The sequence below is a fragment of the Hakea prostrata genome, chromosome 10 (assembly GCF_041222555.1).
Source record: "Hakea prostrata isolate BN-2017 chromosome 10, UWA_Hpros_2, whole genome shotgun sequence".
Taxonomy (NCBI): Eukaryota; Viridiplantae; Streptophyta; class Magnoliopsida; order Proteales; family Proteaceae; genus Hakea; species Hakea prostrata.
This window is the reverse complement of record NC_142609.1, coordinates 44,447,728-44,468,568: the sequence shown is the minus strand read 5'-3', so window position 1 is coordinate 44,468,568 and position 20,841 is coordinate 44,447,728. Positions and strand designations below refer to the sequence as shown.

At 37.3% G+C, this 20,841-nt stretch overlaps 3 protein-coding genes and 3 non-coding genes across 6 annotated transcripts; 1 reads left to right on the top strand and 5 right to left on the bottom strand.

Moving 5' to 3' along the window:
• Positions 1 to 832: 832 nt before the first annotated feature.
• On the bottom strand, positions 833 to 914 carry TRNAS-GCU (transfer RNA serine (anticodon GCU)). Its single transcript has one exon. It is a non-coding gene; the product is annotated as a tRNA-Ser (tRNA).
• Positions 915 to 1,006: 92 nt separating this feature from the next.
• TRNAS-GCU (transfer RNA serine (anticodon GCU)) lies at positions 1,007 to 1,088 on the bottom strand. The gene has a single exon. It is a non-coding gene; the product is annotated as a tRNA-Ser (tRNA).
• A 92-nt stretch (positions 1,089 to 1,180) lies between these two features.
• Positions 1,181 to 1,262, bottom strand: TRNAS-GCU (transfer RNA serine (anticodon GCU)). The gene has a single exon. It is a non-coding gene; the product is annotated as a tRNA-Ser (tRNA).
• Positions 1,263 to 4,233: 2,971 nt separating this feature from the next.
• LOC149003322 (transcription factor bHLH155-like) lies at positions 4,234 to 13,203 on the top strand. Its single transcript, XM_089136759.1, has 12 exons — positions 4,234 to 4,892; positions 4,981 to 5,796; positions 6,769 to 6,939; positions 7,295 to 7,379; positions 7,506 to 7,547; positions 8,534 to 8,593; positions 10,156 to 10,275; positions 10,351 to 11,589; positions 11,681 to 11,782; positions 12,109 to 12,228; positions 12,305 to 12,430; positions 12,649 to 13,203. The coding sequence occupies exons 2-12, from the start codon at positions 5,621 to 5,623 to the stop codon at positions 12,721 to 12,723; spliced, it is 2,316 nt and encodes a 771-aa protein (XP_088992885.1). The 5' UTR covers positions 4,234 to 4,892; positions 4,981 to 5,620; the 3' UTR covers positions 12,724 to 13,203.
• A 53-nt stretch (positions 13,204 to 13,256) lies between these two features.
• On the bottom strand, positions 13,257 to 14,627 carry LOC149003321 (1-aminocyclopropane-1-carboxylate oxidase homolog 1-like). The gene is made up of 3 exons (XM_089136760.1): positions 14,028 to 14,627; positions 13,606 to 13,927; positions 13,257 to 13,522 (listed from the first exon to the last, which is right to left on the bottom strand). The coding sequence occupies exons 1-3, from the start codon at positions 14,564 to 14,566 to the stop codon at positions 13,271 to 13,273; spliced, it is 1,113 nt and encodes a 370-aa protein (XP_088992886.1). The 5' UTR covers positions 14,567 to 14,627; the 3' UTR covers positions 13,257 to 13,270.
• Positions 14,628 to 17,015: 2,388 nt separating this feature from the next.
• Positions 17,016 to 20,504, bottom strand: LOC149003320 (uncharacterized). The gene is made up of 5 exons (XM_089138493.1): positions 20,286 to 20,504; positions 18,053 to 18,167; positions 17,870 to 17,959; positions 17,639 to 17,737; positions 17,016 to 17,515 (listed from the first exon to the last, which is right to left on the bottom strand). Exons 1-5 carry the CDS (start codon positions 20,351 to 20,353, stop codon positions 17,414 to 17,416), a joined length of 474 nt encoding a protein of 157 aa, XP_088994619.1. The 5' UTR covers positions 20,354 to 20,504; the 3' UTR covers positions 17,016 to 17,413.
• Positions 20,505 to 20,841: the final 337 nt, after the last annotated feature.

Sequence of the window (20,841 nt, the reverse complement as noted above, 5' to 3'; positions counted from 1 at the left end):
GGTGTCGTTTTGACTGTCAAATTTCATCGTTTAGTGGGTTTTTAATCCACTTTTATTTTTTTAGTTAGATTTGAGTTTCTAATTTTGAGTCATTTAATCTTTGTTTTATTTTCCTAATATGTTTAGGATTTTTTTAGCTACATATATAAGTAGTGTGGATCATCTCTTTCAACGGTAAACCACAAATTATATGGGACCCACAAGTAAAAAAAAAAAATTACCCTAACCTTGTGGGTCTTCTTATAATTCGTGGTCAACAGCTGTAGGGACTCCATATATACGTTATTTTTTCTTGTAAGGAGATTATCACTTTCGAAAAACAATTTTCAATTTATCAAAATTTTTAAAATTCTTTATTTTTTTCGGCTGCATCAATGTCGAAGGTTAGAACAAAAATGCAAAAAATTTGAGAGAAAAACTCTAAAATGAAAATTGAGCAAAAATTCGTCCAAAAATATTGTAATAATTTGCGGAAATATTATGAAAAAAATGATAAATTGGCAATTTGAATTAACGATTTCTCATGATATTTTGACAATTTATCAATAATATCGTTTTCGCCCCCTATTTTGATTTATCGTTGATATGTATTGATATTTGATACCATCATTTTCACCTCTTCGTTTTGGTTCACTACCTGCCAAAATGGCAAAGTATCAATCTCCTGATTTTTTTACTTCCTTGAGAGGGCCCCAATGTGAGTTTGGAACTTGTTTTCAAATATGCAAAAGTGTTCTTGTTTGAACCGGGGCGGTTGAGAATGGTCTCATCTTTGACCTGTTTGAAACGGAATCCACGATAATCGAAAATCTTAATTTAAAAAACAATTTATCGACGCCTGAGAGATTCGAACTCTCGCGGGGAAACCCCATGTACTTAGCAGGCACACGCCTTAACCACTCGGCCAAAGCGTCATGTTTGTGATGTAAGTGAAGTTACATTTAATCAATTTAATATGAAACCCCCCATTAGTCCCAATTCCGAACCAGCGAAAAAACAAATATGACGACGCCTGAGAGATTCGAACTCTCGCGGGGAGACCCCATGTACTTAGCAGGCACACGCCTTAACCACTCGGCCAAAGCGTCATGTTTGTGATGTAAGTGAAGTTACATTTAATAAATTTAATATAAAACTCCCCATTAGTCCCAATTCCGAACCAGCAAAAAAAAAAATGTCACGACGCCTGAGAGATTCGAACTCTCGCGGGGAGACCCCATGTACTTAGCAGGCACACGCCTTAACCACTCGGCCAAAGCGTCCCATTTGAGAGGTGCTCAGAACATTTACATATTCTTTCATTAGGAATCTAGGGTACTTTAATCAAGGTTTAAAAGTATCAATATTGAGTATCATATCAGTTAAGCGATTCAAGAGATGTATCATCCTGTATCGCTCTGGTTAATATATTTTAATATAATTCAATGAAGAGATATATCAAAATGTATCGTATGGTATCATGTGATACTTGAAAAGTCAAGGTTGTTGGAAAACTTCCTAGTCATCTAGAAGCCTTAGCTGGTAATACAAACTGTTTTCCTCTCGACAATGATGCCAACCAAAGGTTGAATAAGTAGAGGGTCAAAATGCTCAGTGGACATGCTTCTTGCACGATGGTGCTTTTTTTTTTTTTGGTTATTAGATCAAAAAAAAAATCCCAGAATATTCACTTATTATATTAAAATAATATATTTTTTGATGATTTTCTTTCTTTTCCTTAACTATTTTATTATAGAATATCATTAGATATTAATATGTGATGTGACATCAATTTCTCATACCATGACCATCTTTAACTCTCCTCTTAAAATAGACTTGAAAATTTAACCCCATGGAGTTTGGAACATATCCTTTGAATAGCCTTATTCTAACTAAAAGAATAAAAGGCATAGAAAGTGACCCAAAGATTAGACTCATCTATCATAAGGTATGGAGTCAAATGTCAAAAACACAGAAATATCAACATTATATACATTAGGTTTACCTAAAAAAAAAACTATAAATATATTAAATGTTTCTAGATTTTTATTTTACGTGAGTCAATCAAATTTTATTTCAAAGAAACAAATAAATTTCACTAGGGTCTAAAGAAAATTATAGTTGAATCAAAGAAAATCCACTTTGATACCATGTAAGTACCTAATCTAGCTAGAAGTGGAAGGATGGATAGAAAAACTCAAACCCACAAGTAGAAAAAGGATCCCGGAAAATAATTGATGCAAAACTATTCTCTCCAAACATATAAACTCTTTAGAGATGATTCGAGTAAGAATTATGAATATAAGGGTTTGAAATTAAATTAAAGCTTAAATTCAAATTTGAAATTTTAAATTGTATAACAGTAGTGGGATTTTTTAAAAGCATTTGGTATTGCTATCTTACTTGGTTGAAGAATAATGGTGAAGACAATTTAAATCCCAGAATTACTATAGTGTGTGGACCTTGGTGATTGGAGTTTTAAAATTTTAAACTACTCTTACTCCAAATAGACATCCCATTCACATAGTGCTCACTACTATCTCATATCTATGCAAATTGGACTCACTGATGTTAAATCACCACTATATTGACTGAGAGAGGGGGTCCAGCATCAAACCATCACTCATGTCTTTGGAGACTATGGTAGCACTGTGGCACATCCTTGGATTACATGTATGGAAAAAGCAAAGCTACAAGATCTTATTATTATGATTCTGGTTTAGGACTTTTTTTGGGTTCATTTCACAGAGAGAGAGAGAGAGAAAGATTTTTCTCATGAACTTTGGTGCCTCACCATCTTATTGAAGGATTAGATTAAGAAAAGTATCCAGAAAGGTGAGGAAAGTAGTGATGAAATGTAATTTACAACACTCAAAAATGGCCAGACCACCACTTTTGTGAGGGTGACAGCCTTACATAATCCTTACCTCATTTAAACTCTCAATATTGGTTTTACAGAGTCTAAGATGCCATTAATAATGTCATTTATGGCTCTTAAAGAAAAATCTGATCTGGATTAGCCAAAATCAAGATCAACTTTCGATTCTATTTCCTTGAACCCAGACTGAAGATGCCTAGCTACAAGGAGGCATCATATCATGTGAATTATTAAATTTTTGGAGGTCTTTCTCACTAAGAAATTTCAGTGATGAATCAGAACCTATGATGACTACCACTTGATCGTATGCATTATTTTGGTCCTACAATGTAATATTAATATTGATATCAATACCCAAAAAAGTAAGTATAAACCAAAGATATAATGACCTTTTTGGTAGAATTTTGACTCCGGAAGATCCTGTCTTTGTGTAGTTTACAGACCACAGTTATGATACATAGTTAGTAACAGGAAGCAAATTTTTACATTGTGTTCCAGCTTTGATGAGAAGCTCATGATCTACTGAATCAAAAGCAAAGGTAGAGAAGAAGAGAGAATTTATATGAACAAAGCAACAGTGTCTGACTGTAACAGAACACTTCCCTTCATATATAAAAACAACTTGATTTCTTGTAAATGATTGAAATTGTGATCCATCATCACATTTTAAAGGTCGCTTTATTTTGTATTCTTGTCATTAATTATGGTAGATCTGTATCTTAATAAATGCATAAAGAACTCAAAGGGAAAAAGAGAATAGAATCATAAGGAGCCAATGGACATTAATTGCTGAAGATCCCACTGCCAATGGGAATCATGGGCTTCATGGTAGATTGCTGTGTTGGTGAGGTACAAGAAGAATTAGTTAGTAGACACAAGCAATGAGAGCTTAAACAAGGAATTTCACATGATCATAGCTCTCAGATGGTTCAGAACTAGATGCCAAATAAGGCTGAACAAAGAAGGTAATTGGGGTATGAAAAAATGTGGTTCACACTCCTTATCTAAACTGACCCTGATGACAGCGACACCGCGAACATTGTTCGACAAATAGTGAAGAAAAAAGTACACCTTGGAGGCCACAAGGACTAGGAGATTATGAATGAGAGTCCATCTAAAGGGACAAGGTGGATTCAATTGTTGCATCACCTTTTGTTACTAGAATCATTACAGAGGCTAGGAAAAGGAAATTCCATCAGCCATGAGAAGAAGGTAAAGAAAATGATGGGAAGATAAGAGGCAGTTCTTAACCATGACATAATGTTGTTGGCCAACACAGTAAATTACAGTGCCATTGCTTCTCAACCTTTATATCACTTTGCATTGTTTTCTAAGGTTAGCAATCTAGCTCTCTCTCTCTCTCCTCAGTCCTCCCACCATAAAATGTGACCAACCCAGCAACTCTTCTTCCTCCTTCTCCCTGAACCCTTTAGTGCTTTCCATATCATGAACAGGGACACTATAGATGAGATGCCGAATGGGTGTTTTTTTTTCCTTTTATTTTGTCATTCCTCCTTTTACTTCGGTGACCATATCTAACCATGGAAGGTATACTAGCACCCTCTTTTTCTTCTCCCTGGTTCTAATACAAAGTAGCCTCTCTTCCCTCTAATTCACGAAACCCATTATGTTGCACTTTGTTGGTCATTTCTATCTTGCCCTATTGCGAAATAACCTCTCTCCCTCTTGCGTATGAAACCACTATGTTGGTCTTCGTTGTTGTGCTCTCTTACATTGTTAGCCCAAGAAACCCTGTCTCATATAATTACTGATTATGGTTATGGGGAATGTGGAGGTTTTCTGTCAGGCTATATGGCGTATGCACCAGCATCCAAGGGGAGGAGTGAGATGGAGTAGGTTGTGGGGTAAAGGTGCGCATTATCCATCATGCATTACATAGAAGAGAGGAACTTTTTGAAAAAAGAAGACGACGAGAGAGAGAGATTCTTTTTATATAAGAGATATACATCGGAAGCAGAGTGTTTACCTATTGCTTTAGTGGAGAGTGAGAGCACTCACTAGAGCCCCTAAAAAGGTTTTCTTTTCTTTCTCTGAAAGTTGTGTAGAAATTTTTTCACTTCTCTTTCAGTTTCAGAGTTATTTTTTTGTCCTAGCAATGGCAGCAAGTGCAGTGAAAGCGTCTACAATTCTTGAAGATTCCCAAGAAGATGTTCCCGCTGAAATTCTACTAGTGCAGGAGAACAATCTTTGATCTGGGTTCACCTGAGCTAGGACTGCCTGTTCATTCTGCTTGAAACAGTAAGCTTTACTTTTTTGGGTTTGATGGAATTCCTGGAAATTATTCATGCTTAGAATCTGTTCAACTGATGCTTTAAGCTGTGGATTTCGAGATGTCATCTGATATACTTTAGACTTAGAGCTTCTAACTCTCTGTGAGTTTCTTTTAAGGCTTCATTCATTCAACTGTGATTTTTTATAAACACCGACTGAAGGGATTCTGAGTGAAGGATCCAAGGACTTTGTGGTCATTGTAAATTTATGGCTAAATGCTTGGACAGACTGAAATGTTCAGATGCTTTCTTCACTTTTGTGGGTAGTTTAATTTGATTGTGAGTTGGGAGGTTATCGTTGGAGCTTTGGAGATTATAGTAGAGACTTGAGACGTGGGTCTTGAGATTCTTGTTATCTGAAGGTGGGAGATGGACCACTTGCTTCTACCTTCTGTTGGACCGCCAATAAAACGACGAGCAGGTCTACGAAGGAAGCAGGCAGGTAGAGGTTCTTACAGAGGCAGCTAGGCGTATGCATCTGAGCATCTTGGGATTCTCTGTGTTTTGCCTCCGAGAGAGTTCTTGGGAAGTTTGGAATTTGACTGGTGTGGAAATGGGTACTCACTTGTGGGAAACTCTCAGAAGCCTCTGCTTGAAGACACAGTGGAAATATGCAGTCTTTTGGAGGCTTGAACATCGAGATCGCAAGTAAGTATAGTTCTGACCATTAATTCCAGCTCTTGAAATATATAGTTCTAGCTTTGCCTCTTGTTTTACCCCGAAAAAAAAAGAAAAGGTTTCTACCTCTTCTATACTATTTGTTTCCTGGTTGTATTCTCCCTTGTGTCATATTTAAGCCTCAGCGAGCTATCTCATTACTTATTGGAGAACGCAACTTATTTCTTATCATCTTTTTGATTAATTTCATTTTTGCTTTGTTGGCTACTTCTATTTCTGGGTTATTGTCAGGCCAAAGCCAAGAACTGTTACCCTATTTTGATGCTGGGAGATGATGTAACTCTAATTCAGATTACCCTCTGCTATTTTATCTTATTTGCACTGATGTATTGTCTTTCATTCTGTGGTTGTGCCATTCACATTATGGTTCGGATCGGACTACCTGGCAGAGAAGAAACTTTTTTAGGTTGATTTAAGTAGGAGCTGATCTGAGTGACTTCAAAAATTTATATGATAAAACTTGATTCCTTTTCTTTTTAACAAATTTGCCAAAATTTTGTTTATGATTTTTCAAAATCAAGAACACCCAGAGTTACAGCCAGACTGCAGTTTCTAAAGGTCAGTTAAGGAAGCTATAATTGTTATGTAGGAAAATGGACTTGCTGGTGAGAATTGGAACAAATCTGCTGAAATAATGGCTAGAGCTGAAACATTACATGATGTGATGGTTATTTTTACGCTTGCATTAACTTTTTAACTATTTAAAGTGTCTGTCCTTCAGATAATTTTTTGCTTCTAGTATGAAGTGTTTTTGTTTTCATCTTTACTTTTGGGGTGCAAGATCAATCTCCAATTTCAATTAACATCTGTCATCTTTGGTAGTTGATCTTGCTGAACCGTTCAAGTTTGTAATTTTTCTTTTAAATGATTAGTTGTTTTTTGCTCCAAATTTAATATGCCTGCATCATTTTTTCTACACTGAGGCATGGTTACTCATTTCAGGATTTTGACTTGGGAGGACACTTACTACAATAACAAAGAATCACCTAACCATTCAGAGAATATGTGCTGTGTTGATACCGTTGTGGACTTGCCTCAAGGGGGATATCGACAAGACCTACTTGGATTGGCCATGGCAGAGATGAGTTGCACTATACATCCACTTGGTGAAGGGTATAATCTGTATTCTTATTCATTTATTTGATAATTGTTCTGTTTTTTAATGGGTGAAAAAGGGGGAGGAGGTTAATTGTGATTGTGAGGTGGCTGGTTAGCTGGTATTTGAATAAGTTTTGGAACTCTGGTTTCAGAAGGGTTTGAGGTATGAAAATTTAGATGCAATTATATAGTCAAAGTGGATAATTTTCTTCGCATTTTTTGGTTCCCCCCCCCCTCTTTCTGTTCATCTTATCTTGTGCACTTGAAGAAGGTCAAATTTAAGTCCTAAAAGGTTACCTTTCTTTAGTATCTAATTGTTTTTTCTCATGTCTATTTTGACTAAATGTCTGAATCTAAATATGTTGGGCAGGGTTATTGGCAAAGTGGCAGCTTCTGGAACACATAAGTGGAATTTTGCAGACAAGTCTGCATCTAGCTGCTTGTCATCATCTGAAGTAAGGATTTTTCCCATCTTGTAGTAAATTAATAAAATTTGGATTTGCTAACTCTGTCACCAGCAATTGATGTGTATAGCTCTTCTGTGACCTCATTATTCGTTTTTTCATTTTGGTGATTTGCAGTACTGTGATGGGTGGGAAGCTCAGTTTTCAGCTGGGATTAGGGTACTTTTCCTTTCTCAACCCCTTATTTATTGTCTTTCCTGTCTAAGTTTTGCACGATTCCTGATACTGTGGATATGATGCCCCAAATGATATGCTTGTAGAGCAGTCAATCTCAGCCATTATGGCTGTAGTGTCTTTCATTTCTTTGGACTTCTGATGTTTTCCCTTGTCTGATTGGTCAAATGTGCTGCTTCTGCCTCTTTAAGTTGCAACAAATAGAAGATCTTAATCATCTGATCTATAACTCCTGGAACAAACATATTTTGCACCAGATGTCAGATAACTAATCACTTGGTGAGTTTGGTTTCAGTCTGTGGATATCTGCACGGATGCCTTCTATTTATTGGACAGTTGATACTGTTGACTTGCACTACTGACAGCTGTAGATGTTGCGAGATTAGTTGATAAGTTAGGCCAACCTTTTCCATTTAGATTACAGAACCTTTTCAAAATTGACAGCCTTCTCAAGGTGAGTGTTCCTTCTTCAATGTGAGCTATGCAAATCTTGGAAGATTCCAAGGATTGATTAGTCAAACCAGAATTTTTGCCATTTGGAACAGGCTGAATTTGCTTCTTTACCTCCTGGTATTTGAGAATGTACTGATATTGTTTATTTGGGAAACTAGGACTGTCCTATCATGCATAACTTACTTGCAGGAAGAGTGGATATCTATGGGAAAGGACACTTTGGGTCTTTTGGACCACTGGTTGTGTCACTGATCTTGTTGGCAAAGAGTGATTGCCAGCTTGGATACTTGGAAATATTCTTTGGTAGTATTGCCAGTCTATGGGGAGTTATATCATTTGCGTAATTGCTTGGTTTCCGCATTTTTGGATGATTGACCTGAATGTCTTCTTTGTCTAAGTTTCCAAACCTAAATATCATTGCTGCCCCATTCATGGCATAACCCTTATAACTCCCTTTTGACTTCTGTATTTTGAAGTGTTTTGATGTACAGATCTGATTTCAAAATTTTATTTTGCAGACTGTTGCTGTTGTTGCTGTAACTCCTGTTGGAGTTGTACAACTTGGCTCTTTAGACACGGTAAGATGAATCATTAGTCTTTTATAAATCTGACTTGGTAATATTTAAACTCTCACATAATGGTATATAGCATGTGGAATTTCCAAGCTAATGCCAATTTCTATCCAGTCTTTTTTATCATCTGAAATTTAATTTGTGAATTTATTGCAAGGAAAAGGGTACTCATCTAAATTTGCTTTGAATTGTTATGTATACTAGTACAAGAAGGGCATTTCACTGTTTGGGTTTCTACTCTTGTCTTCTATTATTATCAGAAATTCAAAGTTTGAAAAATTATTGAAGGAAAAAGGATATTCATATATTTATAAATATGTGATGAATTGTTGTATATACTATTATAAGAGTAGTACTTTATGAGGGGCTGTCATGTTAAATTCATGGCCAATGGTTGGGTAAAGTTGTTAGCACACCATAGTTTGGCTTCAAAAAACTGTCTCGTTCAGTTGTAGTAGATCCTAAACTTGCAAGGTGGAAGAAACACTTCTTGATAGGAGTCAGCCTCCTCAAGCATGAGGTCTTTAGTCAACTCTGTGCTTGGATTCAAGTTCAAGTCCCTCGATGGACTCGGATGTTTGAAATGTCGTCCTCTCATGTTTCAGTGAAAATTTTCCCAGATTATAATTTTTTTTCTCCTTAATAAATTCAGAATAAGACTACTACATAGGAATTCCAACAGAAAGTCTATTAAAATCCTTGAATTTCTTCTCTTTGCCATGATTCTTTTAATGCATCATTGACATCCTTGTCTTTTACTCAACATTGGAATTATTTTTTGTGACAATCAGTCCACATACTTGACTTGGGAAAAATGCATGCAGTTCAAGTCATGATTGTCAAGACATGTTGGTCACCTAGACCTTGTTGGTGTAGCCTGTGTCCAAGCCCCCTCCAACGCCTTGGATCTCTTAGACTCATTCACAACTATGGTTTTTAGTTGTTATGTGGTATCTGAGATATGTCACAGTTTTGTGTCTTCTAAGTTGTTTTTTTTTTTGGTAAGGCTCTTAGGAAAGCTGAACTGTATTTGTGCTTCTGCTGCAGTATCTTCACCAAGTTATGGACTTAGTCAACACTAAAACAGTTGTCAGCCAACCTAATCTGGTCAATTTTCAATTACTAACTAATCAAACAAAGACCAGCTATGTATGTTTTTTGGACCAGGTAATTTTTATATATATAGGGGATGGGGTTATTACATATTGTTATGTGCAAGGGTTGAACCCACAACCTCTTCACTAAGAGGTATGGGTTTTACCAGTCGACCAACCCTGGATTGGTAAGACTATGTATGTTGTTCCTCTACAGATACACTATCCACATATTGAAAATGCAAATAGTGTAGCTGGTGCCGCTTTCTTTTTCAGTTTTCAAATCCATTATTTCTTAACACAAAATATGCAGTGTGCTTTGTCTATATGACCGTCTTCTGTATAGATCCTATTTGTTGAATCATTGTACAGACAGCTCGTTTTCTCCTTTCATATTTTATAATGTCATCCATTTACATTTAACTTAAGCTCTGGGTTTTCTTGGTTTTGTTCCCTTTCATATGAGGGATGCAGGTTTCTGAGGATTTGGATTTGGTTTCTCATATCAAAGACATCTTTTGTTCATTACAAAGTTCCCCGATGGGTTTTCGTCCCAAATCGATTCAATATACTATGAAGACTACCCCATGTCTGGTATGTAACCTTGGCTTTTATTTGATGAATTGTCTCCTTATAAATGTATTAGCATCTGATGTAGTTCTCTTCCAGGCAGAAATACCAGCAAAAAGTTCAGATGAAGAGATTTTTCATGATTACCGTGGCATTTCGGATGAAGTTGTAATCAATATAAAGCCAGACAATGGACATGATTCATTGCCAGTTTTTGGGAAACTCAATAACATCCCTCATGTTCTTCCTCTCTCTGATCTCCGTCCAAAAGAAGCTGTTGAAATGGTTGATAAACATGTAAGAAATGCACCACTCACATTGCAGGTTGGTGAAAGTGCTCAGTTTGTTCCTCAGGGTATCATTAATTTGCAGATGAAACTGCACAACAAAAAGTGTGGGGAAACTAATGGCTGGAAGAATATCTACATGAGTTCGAGACACATTTATCCACCAGCAGCCCACATTTCCTGCACTGAGAATACAAACTTATATAATGATATCTTGGAGTCTGTAGTAAATGTCCCTATCCAGCCTGTGGATTCACTTGTTTCTATGGCTTGGGAGGAAGTTAACAGTGATAGAATGATTTGTCCTCAAAATGAGGGACATCATGCACCCGAAACATTTGAAATGCAACTCGGGGGAAAAAAATTGGAGCAGCAGTTTAAGTTGCAGACCAAAATAAAACATGTGGATGTGGATGCTTTGTTGAGGCTCTCGGATGGATGTGAGGTGCATGAAGCCCTTAGTGCAGCAAATGATATGCAGGAACAGCATCATTTTTCAATTGAAGCTGAGAGGGGAGAAATTGCAGTATCTATTGAGCCCCCAGGGGGAAGGTGCAGTGGTCAGTTTATGGCTGAGTTTGGGTCAGAAAATCTTCTTGAAGCAGTGGCAGCTAATGAAGTCAGTCTCAACAGAGTTAAAAATGAGTCTTCAGTCTGTGAATCATTGCAATCAATTGTGACAACAGAAAAAAGCTTGCAGGTGCCCATACATGCTAAGCATACTTACATTTCAGCAGTGGGACTGGATGGTGAGTCCTCTACTGTAGAGGATGCCGATTACCAGTTAACTCAAACTCAGCATTTAGGAGAAGCTCATATAAGAACTCAAAAGAAATTATCCTCAAAAATTCTTAGGACCAGACCTAGGGTAGAGAGATCGGACCAGCTTAGAACATGTCATCGCCAGCAATCAGGCAGGGAGGTGGAACCAGCTAAAGTCAGCAAAAAGAGGGCTAGATATGGTGAAACTTGTGGGACTAGACCTAGGGACAGACAATTGATCGAAGATCGTATTAAGGAGCTCAGAGAGCTTGTACCCCATGGGAAGAAGGTAACACTGCTATTTGTTATGCTCATAGATGCTTCTTCATGTAGATATCTGCAACCATAACATAAACTGACAAACTCTGGTGGCTACACAGTGCAGTATTGAATTGCTGCTGGGGCATACAATCAAGCACATGCTTTTTCTGCAGAGTATCACTGAATATGCTAAAAAGCTAAGGAAGTTTGATGAGTCAATGGTAAGCATCATAGTGGGTAAATTTTCTCAGTTTCTTTTTTTATTGCACCCAAACATGGCCATCATTTTCTGGTTAGGATTTTCACCAGCTAGAATTTTTCAGCATTGAGAGTGGTTGTTGGGGTAAAGAGTGCAAATAGGGAGACCGGGGTTTTTCCCTTAAGGTGATCTAATGAGTCCCCTAGTTTGTTCTTTTTGACTTGCTGTGCATTAATGTGTGTGATTATGGCTAGCTATCTGTTCATTAGGGAGTTGGGGACCATGTTAGTTCCATTTCACTGCTAATCTGTATGCATACGAGATAAAAACAAGACTCTGAATCCACAGGTGCATGAGCAGGGAGGCAGTCATCTGCATGGTTCAAGCTGGGCTTTGGAGTTGGGAAGCCAGACACTTCGTCCTATGGTGGTGGAGAACCTTAACATGAACGGGCAGATGCTTGTGGAGGTTTGTCTTTGTTAAATATGAACTGAATATTGATATGTTTGTTGTTTCTCTCTGACATACTGGTCAAATTGTATAGATGATGTGCGACGAATGCAGCCTTTTTTTCGATATAGGAGACACCCTCATAGGTCTGGGTCTGACAATATTAAAAGGCGCAACCGAAATTCGTGGTGAAAAGATGTGGGCATGCTTTATTGTGGAGGTATGATTTTGATTGCATATCATAGACAGTTCTATTACTGTTTCAGTAGGATCCCATTAGATTGCACTCTCTGCTATTGGTCAAATGATGTCTATGTTCTAACAGAATACAATAATATGTAGAAGACTCCCCCTACTACCCAAATAGTTATCATGCTTGTGTTTTTGTTTTTGTTTTTCTATGGAGCAGCTGTGTTTATTCTTTATTATGAAATGCAGGGTGATAAAGGCATTCATAGGATGGATATCCTGTGGTCGCTTATGCTGTTGTTGCAGTCCAGGTCTACAATCTGATGGCAACTGCCATTGTAATGCTGGAATGATGATCTAAAGTTTTCACATATAACCTCAAGCAGTTAGATCTTAGCATCATTGTCGCTGTTTTGAGATCGTGCACCTACTTCTGCTATGCCATCCAGTCCCCTTTTCACGCCCACCCAAAAACTAGAAAGGAAGGAGGAGACATTTATGTATATGTTGCTTCTCTTGTCCATTTAAGTGTGAAATTTGATGGATGTGTCCTGGCTCTCAAATTTGGAAGTAAATTTATCTAAAGACTGAATGTTGAATTCCCTATATGTTGCGCTCTATTTGTATTTACTGTGTGTTATAGGAAGTGGCTTTGCAAGTACAGGCAAATTGATTCATCCCATATTGGTGGAAATTTGCATATGATAGCAATTCAGGTAAAGAGAGCTCTGCAATTGGGTGATGGCTGAAGCATAACATTTGTATCTTTAGATTTAATAATTGACACTGATTGTGATACATCATTCTATAATGAAAAGCCTCACATTAAAATCCAAACGACCCTTCATCCCCAGGCAACTGAGTTCAGAAGTTATAGCTTGAAATGCTCCAAAGCGGATTGGCCTCCCAGTCCTACAGAATTGTAGTATGCAACATACTCTGTTTCTGTGGTTTCTCTGTAAAGGGAAGGATTATCTTCTGACAACAGTTCCTTGATTGGGCCATACTTTCTCTCACATGGCTGTAGATGCATGCAGAAGAAACATGCTATTGATGTTCTTGGCCCAACATGGTTTGCCAGTACTCTATGCTGTGAGCTCTTAAACGTATCATTGGACATAAGCTGCAAAGACCACAACCATTTTAAGAGAAATCATTTTCAGATTATCTAACAATAAAAGGCAGTAATCCTGATATCATGAGTACCTGTAGAAGATCTCCAATGTTAATTACTAAAGCTCCATCTACAGGAGGGACATCAATCCACTGATTCTCATGGAGGACTTGGAGGCCACCAATACTGTCTTGCAGCAGAACAGTGAAGAAATCACTGTCTGAATGCTTGGTAATTCCCAGTGTGAGCTCTGGCTCAGGACAGGCAGGATAGTAATGGGATATAATGACATGGCCTTCTGCACAACCCATGTCTCTCAAGTGATCAGAGTTCAACCCTAAAGCCTCCGAAAGCAGGCTGAACAGAATTAGTCCCAAGTTCTTTACTTGCTTCGAGTACTCCATCATAATTTCCCTATAAGTTAAACATCCATACAAGGGTTCTTAGTAAACAAAAACAAACTAACAAGCTTTCTAAGACCCTACTCAAAACATCTGCTATGAAACCACAATACCTGCAAGGCAGAGGTAGTTCTTCAGGGTTAGGAGGATGAGGTGCCATAACACAGAGTAAGGTGTCCCTCCAATTAGCTGCTTTAGACTGAAAAAGATCGAAATTGGTGTTAAATCTCACCTTTCTGGTGATATCGCGTGTGTAGTATTGTTTCTTCACTTGGTCATCTTGCTCGTTAAACCTGCGAATCCCTTGAAGCATCTGCTCAAGAATACTCAAGGGAATCCCATGATTCACCACTTGAAAGAACCCAGCAGTCATTGATGCTTCCTTTACCTTGTTAACTACCTCCTTCCGTCGAGCTGCATGTTCATGGATGCCTTGAAGGTCTATGATCGGAATCTCCAAGTGGGTAGTGTTGGAACCCAGAGAATTGTCATGAAGATCTTCCTGGGAACGAATGAAAATACGAGGAATCTTTCCAACCTTGGAGTCCACAAGGCCTTTCACACCGGTTTTAGAAGCATCAAATTCCTTCAATTCTTTGTTCCTGTCGTAATTGTCCCATGCAGCAGAGACGCCTTCGCCTGTGCCCACCATTTTCCTAGCCTTATTTTCTGCTCTCGGGGTTTTGGGTTGTTAAAGCCAAAACAGGCCAGGAGGGGAGACGAAAGCTTGAGTTATTTAATAAAAATGAAAATAAACACGACAACCTCGTATGTGGTTGTAACTCAGAAAAAGCATGTATCTTGCAAACCAGGTACAGCCAAAAGTTTTTCTCATTTGTCACCAGTGACGTTTTACACCATTTATCGTTATCTTCTTTGACCTTAACTGAAACAGACAAAAGTCCACCTTTTCTTTTTCTCTCTCTTCCTCTTTTGTTTTTTCCTCATTCTCTCTCTCCAGAGCATTTCATGCGCAGAATGTCAAGTAAAACACTTCGATCTTGAACATTGAAATTCAAACTGTTGAAATTTTGAGATTTTTGAATTCGAGAGACTGAAATCTCGCTTGACCGTCAAGTTCATTAACTAAGGTCCTGTTTGGTTATATGAGTCTTTCAAATATGGCATATTTGGTTACTTGAGTCTGACAATTTATGGCATGTTTGGTTACATGAATTGAGATTTCAAATCTCTGGATTCATGAATGCTAGATTTATACATGTTTGCTTGTGAAAATCCTTGGATTCATGAAGTCTAGAGATTCATCTTTTTACACTAAAAACGTGAATCAGTAGATTTATGAAAACAAGGGGAAATCCAGAGATTTCATCCCTATTATAAGAATACTATACATTTTTGTATTCATAAAAATTACAGATGAATCCACTTATTTCATCCACATGTTCAGTTAACATAATAGTTAATTTTATAAATTATGAATCTATAGATTTGAAATCTATAAATTTGAAATTTCTAGATATTTGAAATCTTTAGGCTCATGTAAATCTATAAATTTCAATTTATGGAGTCATGATTCATAAAATTCATTGTTTGGTTAGCCTGAATCTTTGGAATGAAATTTGTAATTTCATCTTAAAAAAACATTTATGGAGTCATGGTTCAAATGTTTAACGCCTTTATTAATAGGAATGAAATCTCTGGATTTCACCTCATACCTATAAATCTACAAATTCATGTTTTTATTGTAAAAATATAAATCTCTAGATTTCATGAATTTAAAGATTCACACAACCAAACGGATATAAATCTCCCATTTGCAAATATAGAGATTTCAAAATCTCTAGATTCATGTAATCAAATAGGCCCCAAGTCATAATTTATAAATTTAACTGAATATGTGGAATGAAATCTATGGATTCATCTGTGGTTTTTGTAAATGTGCAAATGTTTAGCGTTTTTATAGTAAGGAGAGATTTCACCACATTCCCATAAATCTACAGATTCATGTTTTTAATATAAAAGATGAATCTCCAGATTTCATGAATCTAAAGATTTTCACAACCAAATGGGAATAAATCTTTTTTTTTATAAATGAATAGAAATCTCACATTCATTAATCCAGAGGTTTCAAATCTTTGGATTCATTTAACCAAACAGGCCCTAAAAGCAGTTTCGTGAATTGGGAGTGTTTTTGAACAAAGTATCGGATTAAGCACCAAAGCAACCAAATTTACCTTAAGAACTTGGCACCATGTGGAGATGTACTTCTAGCATACTGGTGGCAATTTTCTATGTAGAGAGTAAAATCTAAGAAGGTCTTGGATTTGGACCTCTGTCCCTACTGCACCTTCCCCCTTCCCTCTAGGCATGTGGGCCCCCAATCGCTATAACTGGTTTGATGATGACCCAAAAAAACTCGCCCCACATATGTTATCTTTTGGCCAGTCCTTATGTCATGTATAGTTTGATAATGTTCATGTTTCTTGTATTTTTTGGAGTAAAATCAGCTCAAGAGATGCATGTCCTCTTAGTTCTGTTTTTTTGTGTTTTTCCATTTTTGATACACTGAACTGATTTGACATAATTTTGAACCCACTTTCAAGGAACACCAAATTGATTTTTCTCACAATAAACAGAGCTTCTCTTGAAAAAGGCATCCTTATCATTTACCCAAAAAAAAAAAAAAAAAAACATTCTCATCTTTTTTCACGTCTATTTCAAGATCCTAAACACTCAAATTTTTTTTCCTATCTCTTTTATGATAAAAAATGCTGAAAATATACAATAACATGAAAACTGTTTCTTACCTAAAATCAGAGAAACGGAACAGTTTATAACCCCTAATAGGTTTTACTTAAAAACAGTTTACTCTCCTGGGGGATTATGACTCTTCTTGTTGAACCAAGAGGATCCAGCTTATACCTTAATTGTTCCCTTGCTTATACAAACCTCTGTTTTATCCCAAAAACAGACCCAAATTATTGTTCTTTATTTAGATTACAGCAGATATATAACAAGTGAGATTTTCTTTAGATGATTTTACATTTATTTTAACTTAGGTGAGGATTTAAAACGCTTCTCATCAATCTTTCACATTACCTGCCGAAAAAGGAGAAAATTAAGAATCTAAGATGCAAAGAAGAGAGTCATTCAAATCCTTCTAAAATGGCCAAGCATGTAAACAAATTCAGAATCAATGGACGACCCATATAGAGTCTACCGTACTACAACCTAATGTGGCAAAAATACAACAAAAAATAACCATAGACTCACTCTAAATCTCAATTTCAAGGTTGATCATCATCAGGTGCCTAAATGCACCAAAAATAAAATCCCTCCTCAACGGGGAGAAAGAAGGGGGAGGGGACCTTAAAAAGAAAGGAAGTGGGGGCAGAGTTTCTGATACAAGAACAGAGAGGTAAAGATCCCCAACAAATCCATTGCAGATCCTGGCTTAATAACATAGTTGTGTGCCAACAAGCTTTTCTTGCACCCATGGGCAAAATCCATCAACCTCAACTTTGTAACCTTCTTGTGTCTAATTGGTTTTTGGTTTGGGAGCTTTCTTCTTGGGCTGCCTTCTTGGGACTGAATTCTTCATAGCAAGGAAAAAGAGCAGCGCCCCAAAAAGTGCCAAACTCTGCAAATGAAAGTTGATTCAAAGATTATCAAATGGCTCATGAAACCCACAGAGGCAGTATTATGATCCAAGACAAATTCTAACGAGACAATTCAAAGAGCACGCGGAGACTGAACGGCTAACCTGAGTAAACTTCACAAAAAGTAGAGCAAATTCTTTTTTGTCAATATCATAGTTGTAGAAGTCGTACAATATCGGAGCTGCAAGCAACTGATGAAGAAGCTGCACAAGGAAAGCGTACAAAACTCAGCACAATCATAAATATGAGTTCACATAAAAATTGTTCTGCGTTCACCCATTTAGAAACATGCTAAATAAAGAAGGAAACAGCCATTTTCAAATACAACTACGAACCAGAAGGTAAGCTCCAAAAGAACTGCCAAAGATGAAGAGAATGCCTCCAATCCCCTTCAGAGAAATAGCAGCAGCTACTAGATGTTTAAGCTGTAAATAACTTCTCTCTCAGTTACAGAGCAACCAATTTGACAACAGCCAAAACATAAAATCTTTAACAAAATAGGGAAGAATTAATCTTACTTCAATCTCTGGAACTTGCAATCCAAGGTGGGAAGATACATGTCCAGTAAAAGCATTGTACTTTGGTCTTAAAGCCTTTGCTGCTGGCCCACCGTCCGTCCCAAATTCATTAAACCTAAATTGCAACTCAAGTTAGGCCACAAAAAGTATGCAAATAAACAATTCATCCCATCAACAAACCCATGTTCAAGTGCACAACACAAGTAGGAATTTTAAAAGAAGCAATTGACATTGTTTAGTTAAATGCATCATTTAGCATGAAATTTATCCTGTACCAAGCAACTAATTGAAATCACAATTCATTAGTAAGCATATTGCCATGACATTCATGATGCCTGCAGCACCAATTAAGATGACTGTAAGCATATTCCCACAAATGATGACTGTAGCACCGATTTAGGCTTGTACCACCAAATAATGCAGCACTAAGAGACTAAGATCAAGGATCTTCTGGAACAATAGAAATGGGGTTCACCACAAATATTTAATGACAAAACCTTCAGCCTCTGGGTGACTTGGTATTCACCAGCTGGACATGGGAAGTCCAAAGTATCAATGTTTATCAGGAGTGACAGCTACTGATCTGAAGCTGGGAAGTAGTAACACTGAGCATGCCATTGCACAACATAAATGATTAGTAGAGTGAAGCAATATACCCCAAATTCCCCCAGAAGGAAATGCACGAAGGGTAGTCCATGTCTCTCATGAAGCTCATTAAAGAGAAATATAACATTATACACAAAAAAGGAACATGGTCGCAGGAAAGAGAATAGAGAGGGGGTATGGAAGGGGAATGCAGAAACTGGGGAAGGTGATAAAATGGGGCGGGATGAAGACAACAAGAGAAGGGAAGAAGATACTGGAAGTAATGCAGATCCCAGGTAAGAACAATAATCACCATAAATAGGACCAAAAGCTGGGCTAGAAAGCAAGTTACTGCTAGGAAAAGAGGGCAGAAATGGGCACCAACATGATTCATGAAGAAATGGTGGGAACAAAGCTTTGCAAACAAATACTAGGCACAGTCTTAAGTTGAGAAACCCTTCCATTTGCAACATTAGTATAAGAGAAAAATACAATTATTTTTGTCAAGCCCAACAGAGATGGGGAATCAGTCAGCCACCTAAACATTCATGACACATGTGATGAAAATACCTATCTCAGTAATTCAATTACTTAATTCTAATGTAAATTCTCAAAGCATAACACAGATCTCTAATAGAGTAGAATTCTGATCCTCCCCACAGACGGGGCAACTACATTAAGAGATAAAGACCAGCAGCCAAATGAGCTATTCAAGAAGAATGATAGCATAGGCTTTCCAGGATTCCACTAAACCATCTGGAAAGACTCTGGGTATGCTCAGCTATCCAGATCGACATAATGCTGTAAAGAAAATAATGTGGAACTTAGTCCTGCAAATGATTTATTACACCCACAGATACTATATTGCTGCCAGAGCTCAAATAAACTGATTTCAGGGAAACACGCAGACAAGCCGTGAATCACCATTCATAAACACTCAACGAAAGAAACACCTGTCATTGATACCTTGATAATCAAAACGGAATATCATAATTACACCTCACTCTAATTAACAAAAATCATTAACAAGGAGGCATCCAACTCCTCAATGAATACCACAAAGGAAGACTAACAGGAGTAGTTTATTCAATTCTTCCCCTCTTCAACACTATAAAAACCAGAAAACTAAATTCACAGCACCAAGCATCGATTCTTGATGCAACTGTATGGGAAAAAGAAAAAAAAAGAAACAAGAGTAACCTCCCCCTCCGCCTCCAACCCCTTACAAAAAGAGGTCAACTCCAGCATATCACTAGCCAAACATATGAAGAAACCAAAGTAGCCAATAATTAAAGCCAAGGTTGTTTAATTGGATTGTCTTACGAACTCAGATCACACGGCAAGAAACCAAGAACAAAATTCAAGACTCAACTAAAAACCCAAACTCAAGAAAGTACTTTGGACGTCTTTTGTCAAAAAAGACTAACCGCAACCTGTAAACCAAACAGATCCATCACCAAATAGAAAATCTACAACTAAATGAACAAAAACCCTAGCTTATCTCTGAAGAAACACACAAATCACAGATTCAACAGATAAACAAACCAAAGCTGAGGCCTTGCAATTGAAATCCATGAAACAGTAAGAAAAAAATGAGTACGAGACAGATCTGTCAACTAAGAAATGAGTTTAAGCAGAAAAAACTCACTCTTGCCATGCTGAGAGGATGAAGACTGATGCGAAGAGAACTCGGCCCAAGAAAGAAGTGAAACCCATTGTTGTAAAGACTCAGAGGATGGGGGCAAAGCTTTCTCACCCAAGAATCTCTGCAGAAGACTTGGTAGATGAAGAAAAAATATAGAAGCGAAGGAGAGAAAACAGGGGAGACGGGCACAGAGTCCTCGAAGATCCCTTTTTAAACGCGACCGTTCCGATTCAAACAACAAAGCGCTTGAAGGTCAATAGATCTTAATAACCCTCGACTTTTTTTAATTCTCGATAATGCCCCTGGATCTTGGGGCCAATGGGCCTTCTATGGCCCACGCTGTCTCATATTCATATCAGGTGTCACCATCGCTGTATCCTGTATCCTTATGAGGCATTCATTGAATGTGTGTGCATGTTAGGTTTACTTGGTTTGGCATTCTAAGGCCGTCTTGGTTTACATTAATTTCATATTGAACGATGTTAATTCTTGGGTTCTTGTGTGTAAATATTTATAATAAATTTAACAAAGACCTTAGAAAATGCTGACATTCAAATTA

Coding starts and splice junctions, on each gene's coding strand:
- LOC149003322 (XM_089136759.1), top strand. CDS start 5,621: ATGCATCTGAGCATCTTGGGATTCTCTGTGTTTTGCCTCCGAGAGAGT. Junction 5,797..6,768: donor CTTGAACATCGAGATCGCAA/GTAAGTATAGTT, acceptor TACTCATTTCAG/GATTTTGACTTGGGAGGACA. Junction 6,940..7,294: donor ATACATCCACTTGGTGAAGG/GTATAATCTGTA, acceptor TATGTTGGGCAG/GGTTATTGGCAAAGTGGCAG.
- LOC149003321 (XM_089136760.1), bottom strand. CDS start 14,566: ATGGTGGGCACAGGCGAAGGCGTCTCTGCTGCATGGGACAATTACGAC. Junction 13,928..14,027: donor GAACTACCTCTGCCTTGCAG/GTATTGTGGTTT, acceptor TTTAACTTATAG/GGAAATTATGATGGAGTACT. Junction 13,523..13,605: donor ACATTGGAGATCTTCTACAG/GTACTCATGATA, acceptor TGGTCTTTGCAG/CTTATGTCCAATGATACGTT.
- LOC149003320 (XM_089138493.1), bottom strand. CDS start 20,353: ATGGGTTTCACTTCTTTCTTGGGCCGAGTTCTCTTCGCATCAGTCTTC. Junction 17,738..17,869: donor CTTTTGGAGCTTACCTTCTG/GTTCGTAGTTGT, acceptor TTCCTTGTGCAG/CTTCTTCATCAGTTGCTTGC. Junction 17,516..17,638: donor TTTTTGTGAAGTTTACTCAG/GTTAGCCGTTCA, acceptor TTTCATTTGCAG/AGTTTGGCACTTTTTGGGGC.